General features: G+C 50.7%; 1 protein-coding gene across 1 annotated transcript; it reads right to left on the bottom strand.

Annotated features, from left to right (window-relative positions):
- Positions 1-2023: 2023 nt before the first annotated feature.
- Positions 2024-5817, bottom strand: LOC136459894 (BTB/POZ domain and ankyrin repeat-containing protein NPR5). Its single transcript, XM_066459746.1, has 2 exons — positions 4536-5817; positions 2024-3223 (listed from the first exon to the last, which is right to left on the bottom strand). Exons 1-2 carry the CDS (start codon positions 5067-5069, stop codon positions 2222-2224), a joined length of 1536 nt encoding a protein of 511 aa, XP_066315843.1. The 5' UTR covers positions 5070-5817; the 3' UTR covers positions 2024-2221.
- Between the last annotated feature and the right edge of the window lie 1634 nt (positions 5818-7451).

Below are 7451 nucleotides of genomic sequence, written 5' to 3' on the forward strand. Positions count from 1 at the left end.
GTGTGTGTGTGCATGCGTCGTGTCTAGTCACGCTCAGTGTTGCACTCATGCAACATGCAAGACAAGGGATCCGTTTGTCCACAGCTGTGCAAACCCCACTAGTTTCCTGGCAGCGTGTGGTAGCCCAGGCACTATTGGGCCATAAAGATAGATATAGGCCATGTCTCATGGAAAGCTAGCGTTGCGCTAGCAGCTACACTAGAGAGAGAGAGAGAAGAGAGAGATTACTGGCAATCGATCTCTCATAACCAATGCTACATGCAATTATGACGCACTGTTCGTCAAGGAGAGATGGCGCAAGAGAGGGGACATACAGTTCTTTCCCCTCCACGCACCCCAAAATTAAAAGAAAAAACAGAGAGATCGAGAAGAGGGGAGCATACAACAGCTACTCGCACCTCTCACCCCCTCCTCCAGCTAGCTGTTTTTTTTTACAACACATTGCAGCTGGCTGTTGATGTAGTTTTATGATGTCCATTCGCATAAAGGCCGTGTTTAGTTTCGAAATTTTTTGGGTTTTGGCTACGGTAGCAGTTTCGTTTTTATTTGGTAATTAGTGTCTAATTATCGACTAATTAGGTTCGAAAGTTTCGTCTCGCGATTTCTCACCCAACTGTGCAATTAGTTTTTTTTCGTCTACATTTAGTACTCCATGCATGTGCCGCAAGAATCGATGTGATGAGTACTACGCAAAATTTTTTGGGAACTAAACAGGCCCAAAAACAAGCGAAATAGTCGGCTCTCTTATGCGTACTAGGTATGGTAGGCATTGCACAAAAATACATATACATGGCAAGAAAAACGCTACTATAAGTTGCAAGAAAAATACTAAGAGCATGTTTGGGGGCGCTCCAGCTTCAGCTCCGCGGGCAGCGAAGCCGCACCAAACGGCGACTCAGTGCACTTCCTGCAGGAGCTGAAGCCTTTTTTGTATACGGAAACGGAGCCACGATTTCTAGCTTCGGCATTTGGCTCAGGCGCAAGAGCACACGGACATGGAGCCTAAGATGACCTAAGACTCATTTTGGTGGAGCTTGAGTTGGTTCCTGCTCTCCATGCACTGTAGGAAAAAGACGTTTTATCTATCTTTCTAAAATTAACTGAGGACCCGATGAAAATTATTTTTAGCTTTACCGACTCCAGTTTTTCCATGTTTTTTCGCTTGAATTTATCGGCTGACTTATCAGCTAGAATCTATAGTATTTTTCTCTCACAACAAAACAGTTTTAGCCGACTTTAATACGAGCCGAACATGCCAGAGGATTGCAATAAGAACAAACGGGGAGGGGTCGTGGGGTTAAACCATTGACCGGCATCGATCGCTTCCATCATTCACAGCTCAAGTTAGATTCCCGTTGTCTCCCTCTTCATATCCCCCACATGCGTGTGTTTGTGTGTACCCCCCGGCCCCGGCGCTCTCTCTAGCTAAGCTTCCCTCCTCTCCCCATCTGTCTCTCACAAAAATACATTTAGTTTGGGCCGCAAAAAACCCCCATAAAAGACAACACACTATCAACAGTTGAAAGCAGCAATTGGCCGGATTTCCCCCGGCCCTTGTCATAAAAAGCTTCCTTTACTTTACATGCATGTTCACTCATTCACAGTAAGGACACACACATACATGATAAAAAGACCATATTTATATAATAGCTGCAAAAAGTAATTTGGTTCAATATGTGTATGTAGTAAAGTTTAATTAGTTGTAGATAATACATAAACTTGAGTTTACTAGCAGTTTTCCTTGTTTGCATGTTGGCTAAAATTTTAGTCTTTTAAGGAAAACACTATGGTACCTAGCTAATTGAGTCTCATGATCAGCCTAATAAAAAAGAAAGGTAATTCAATTTAGCCAAATTGGATAGATATGCATGCCTCTAGAAGAGAAAACATTTTATGAAATGGTAAGTTTTTTTAAGATAAAAAGGAAAAAAACCAAGGGGAAAATATATACGTAGTCGAGACAAAGATACATACTGTCAAGTCAAGCTTTCTTCTGTATGCATCACCGTACCAGTAACCACCAACAAAAAAAAAACAGTTTTAAGTACCTCTTAAACACCTCTTAGAATTTCCAAAACAACACAGAATTTCCGAAACAACACCCCCACCAATAGAACTGCTACGACAACTTGACAACAACTCACCAAGATCCATACTACATGTAATTAATTAGTTCTAAGCTTACAAGGAGATAGTAGAGCAGCAGCCGCTCCAGCTTGTGTCAATGGTAGCCATGCGGGGAGAACAAAGACGACGGCCCCCCTTGCCCTCTGCTCCCGCCGTCATCGCCATCGCTGCCGTCGCCGATCTTGCCGAACTGCGCGTCCATCCCTAGGTTCAGGTACACCATCCTGTTGTCCAGGCTCAGGTTCACCATGCTCGAGCTGGTGCCGCTCGCATTGTACACGGGGCCGCCGGCGCCGCCGGAAGGCTCGCCGTACATGGGCGCGGCGTTGACCGCGGCGGCCGCCGTGTGCGCGTCCTCGCGCGACATGACCATGGCCGCCGACTGCACGAGCTCGAGGCAGAGCCGGAGCTTGTTGGGCTCGATGTGCGCGAGCCCCGGCACGGCGCCCTTGAAGAGGAAGTCGGAGGTGAGCGTGCGCAGGATGTCGAGCGGCGTGACGCCCTCGACGGTGCGCACGTTGGGGTCGGCGTGGTGGTCGAGCAGCACGGCGACCATGTCCGGGCAGACCATCTCGGCGGCGACGTGGAGCGGCGTCTTCCCGGCGGGGCCCGCGGGGTGGTTGACGTCGGCGGCGCCGAGCTCCAGCAGCGCCTTGACCACCTCCCGGCTGCAGTTCTCCACGGCGTAGTGCAACGCGAGAGCCTCGTCGAGGTTGAGCCCTTCCCCCATGACCATGAGCTTGACGAGCTCGACGTCGGAGGAGTCGAGCGCGCGGCGCATGCGGCGGATCTTGTGGTGGTCGTCGATGTCGGCCGCGGACGAGGCCTCCATGCTGCCCGCCGCCGGGTGGTGCGGGTGGTGGTGCGCGAGGAATGGAGAGCGGCGGGACAGCGAGGACTTGAGGCGGAGCTCGTCGATCTTGGCCACCACGTCGATGGGGAGGTGCTTGGCCAGCACCTCCGGGGGCAGCCCGGACTTGGCGACGAGGTGGGAGCACGTGGTCCACAGCTGGTGCAGGTCCTGCTTCCGCGACGCCATGAGCACCTTCATCACGTCCTCGATCGACGCCTTCTCCACCATGCCGGCCAGCTGTTTCTGCAATTGCGCACGACAACAACGGAACGAATGAATTGTATTCTTCATCAGTCAGTCTCCATGTGTAAGCTTGCTCGCTTTCACTGTGAGTCACTCACTGCTGGTAAGTAGCAGACTAGCAGCGCATTGCAAAAGCACACAGGCAGGCATGGAGCACACAGCATGCGGTGCGGTGGCAATGGCATATAAAGGGGAGAGAGACGAGACGAGAGGAATCCCTCCCTCAGAACTCAGATAAGCATCAGCATCTATAGTGAGTGTGAGTGGATTGGCCCTGTGCATAAAATATAGAGAAGGGGTGCAACAGTATGGGAGCATCATGGTGCTGATTGGGGGAGCAAAGTTTTTGGGGGAAATCAAAGGAGGAGAGGCAATTAAACAATTAAGACTAGGTATTGTCGTATTGGGGAGACCCAGCCCAGCATGACGAAACCCTAGACAGAAATTGCAAATCACAAATCAGGGGAAACTAAAAGAGGTGTCTTTTTTTCTTTTCCCAGCTGACAGCAGGATGCATGCTAGCAAATTGCGCAGGCTTGCAGTTGCACTGCACGACGGAAAGGCAAAGCCAACCTCTATCGATCCGTGCTGCTTGAGCTGCAACAGTGGTGTGCGTGGGCGCGGCTGGCCATAAAAGAGAAGAGAACTGCGGCAGCAATGGCGTTTCGGATGCGGTAGAGAAAAATAAAAGGAAGACGATGGCAGGGCGATGCCTCCACTCCTACAGTGGCGGAAAGATAAAGAGAGATCTCCGTGCAACGAACCCTAAGAGCGCAGCAGGCCGACGGACGGACGGAACGGACAGAAAGATGGATGGATGATGGTTGGACAAAGAGAGGGAAGAAAGCAAGGAGCGCGCAGGTACGCACGCGTGCGCAGGGCGGCGACGGCGACGATGGCCGACCACTGCCTGTGAGTGCCTGCCTGCTGCTGCTCCGACTCATCATCCTTCACTTCATTTAAAAAGGGCGGACGGCGGAGCGGAAGCAGGAGGGGGTACAGAGATCAAATCAATGCTGCAGAATGCTCGGCAATCCCAACATAACCAACCCCAACTCCCATCTTGATCCCCACAATCCTCAATTCCCTCGAGCAGCAGACGCGAAAAATAAATTGGAAGCATGAAACCGATGTCGTCGTTTTATTTTTCGTTCTCCCTTTTTTATTTATCTGTGGCCCGGAGGAGAGGAGGAGGAAGAAGAACAGGAGCATCAGCAATGGAGAAAAACCCATTGCAGTTGGGAGGGAAGAGGGAGCGGGGTAGAACAGGAGCATCAGCAATCGAATTGGTTGGTCTGGTATAGTTAGTTACCTGGGTGAGGAGCGCAAGCTCCTCGACGCCGAAGGAGCGTGCGGCGGCGAGGGTGTCGAGCGCGAGGTCGACGGCGGCGGCGCAGTGCGTGTGCCAGCACGCGCGCTCGCCGCAGCCCGGCCGGGGCTCCCCCTTCTGCGGCACCAGGGACACCTGGCCGCTGTAGAGGAACTGCAGCAGCAGCAGGAACACCTCGTAGCTGACCGAGTTCACGGGTATGACGGCGCCGGGAGCGGCGGCTGCGGCGGCGGCCGCCGCGGAGGCCCCCGCGCCGCCGCCGCGCGGGGAAGAGGAGGAGGCCCCGGACGGAGAGCGCGGGCTGAGGTGGTCCAGGAGCAGCGCGCCTGGCGCGGCCGCGTCGGCGGCGGCGGCGCCGCAGAAGAACTTGCGGAAGAAGAGGCTGCGCGCCGCCAGGATGCCGCGGTGCGCGTGCACGAGGCGGCCCTCCACGTTGAACGTGACGTCGCTGAAGGCCTGCCCGTTGATGAGCAGGTTGAGGTAGTCCATGGACAGCGACTTGAGCGTGTCCTCCATGGCCGCCCGGGAGCTGCTCGACTCGGGTCTCGGGTCGGTCGATCTCCCTCTCCCGATCGATCCGGCCTTCAGCTTCAGCCGCTAGCTTGGTAGCAGCTAGCTAGGGTGGCGGCGGAGCTGCCGAATTGGGTGGATGGATCAGAGGAGGTGGAGTGGAGAAGAGGGGGACCAGCACGGACGGAGCGCAGCTCGATCGCTTTGGTGCTTGCTGCTTGGGCGACTGAGCCTGCTAGTGGCTGGCGGCTGGCTGGGAGAGTCAGGGGGGGGGGGGGGGGGGGGGGGGGGGGGGGGGGGGAACTGGAAGCGGGTGCAGCTGCTGCTTTCTTGGCTCAGCTGCGCTCCTGCAGCAGCTGCTGCTCAAACTCCAGCCGCCGCCTGTGCTGGTGCTGCATCCTCCCCATCTCTTTTCATCATCTTCTTCTTCTTCTCTTCTGTCTGTCACCGCCACTTCCTCTCCTCTCCAGCTCTCCTCCTCCGATCCCTTCGCTTCTTTCACTACTGCTACTTGTTTGTGTGTGCAGCAGCAGCACAAGCACAGAACAGCATTGTGCGTCTCCCTCCCTCTCTCTCTCTCTCTCCTTTCTCCCTCTCGAGTTATTGTCCCCTCCTTTTTCTGCTTCTTTTCCTTCTCTCTCTAGAGAAAGAAAGAAAGAAAGAGAAAGAAGTAGAGGAGGAGGAGGAGGGACGAGAGGTGGACTCGGGGCTGGCTACTGTTCCTGTACTTATGCCCAGGCCAGGCCGATGGAGATTTTTTTGGAGGGGAGGGGAGGGGAGGGGAGGCTGTCTCGCAGGGAGGGGTTTCAAGTGTATGTATATGTCTATGGGGGGAAGGGAAAGAGGGGGCAATGTGCGTGGCTGTCCTGCCCGCCTGGGGGCATAAATAATTGGTGCTTTCTCGACGACTATGGACTATTTGCTGCTGCCCTGCGTTTCAAATATGTTATATATAATAATACAATGCATGTCAGGGGAGATCCAGATTAATTAATCAGTATGTAATGTGTACTTACATGCACACACACAAGTTAAAACCAAGCACCTCCTGGGTTCCAAATTGTAAGTTGTTTTAATCTTTTTAAATACACGGGTTTTACCATATATTTAGATATAATGTATAGATCGCACACAATTTTTACTACACATTTGAATCTACAACATAACAAAGTAACTATTCACCATTTTTTATTAAAATATTATGATTTTGATTATAAATAGTGTAATTTTTTTTAAAAAGTTATCGAGACGTATATTTTATTACACTTAAAGATATAATCATATTTGTCCGCCTCTCCTTAATCAAAATCGCTGGTTCCGCCACTGCATATCTAGCGTATAGTACAAACTATATGTATCTAACAAAGCCGAAACGACTTGCAATTTGAAATGAAAGGAGCACGTGTCGTCCATATTTCATCACCCCTGTTCGTTTGAACTTATTAGCCCGGGTTATTAACTATGGTATAATGTTTTTCTCTCATAATAAATTAGTATCAGTTGGCTTATCAGTCACACAAACCAGAAAATTAAGAGAGTTCCTTGCTTTGACAGTTTGACCTGTAAATTAAATGCCATAAATCAACTGGTCTGTGATTGATGAATTATCTGCTCCCGCCCCCCTGCATGGTTGTATGTATGTCTATGTCTATTAAATGTTCTGCTGCAGGGAGCCATGTTGTGAGACTGGTCGAGTACTATACTTTTCACTTTTATGCGTGCTAATTTATTTATTTATTTGCTAAATGCATCAGCTCCACATGTATACTAGAGACGGACAGTCATGCTTAGGCTGATTAGATGAATCAAGAAGTAGAGTACCATACATATCTCCTATAACTAAAAAGAACAAAGCGTAGTATATTTTTTTGGTACGACATTTGTTTTGGTTCATCCGTCTACCACGCCTGTGATCCCACGACATCTCCTTGATTGAATATTACCTGTCATGTGATAGAGGAATCACGACAAAATAGAAATAGAAAATTATTGTGCTATCTATATATACATTACATGTTTGCATGCTACCAGCATATATGGCAACGAGTAAAAGAAAAGAGAATTAACACAGAAGGAAAGAGAATTAAGACAAAAGAAACTTCTTTGCATTTACGAGAACCTTGCAAAATCTGCTTACATTTAATTACTTTCTCTCTTTGCATTTGCAAAAGGGACAGCTTTTTCCTCCTTTCACTTGGTTTCACGCTCACGTGTTACATCGCCCTCGCTTGCTGTTTCTTGCGTGAACCATAGTTGATGTCATCTGTCTTCCATAGCTCAGCCTCTCAATCCCAAGCGAAGGTCCCTACCTCTCCCTGACTGGAGATCCGGCCTGCCAGAGGATCTCCTCGAGTCCATCGGGCAACGTCTCGTGTCAGGCCACCACAC

The sequence above is a fragment of the Miscanthus floridulus genome, chromosome 6 (genome assembly GCF_019320115.1).
Source record: "Miscanthus floridulus cultivar M001 chromosome 6, ASM1932011v1, whole genome shotgun sequence".
NCBI classification, from domain to species: domain Eukaryota; kingdom Viridiplantae; phylum Streptophyta; class Magnoliopsida; order Poales; family Poaceae; genus Miscanthus; species Miscanthus floridulus.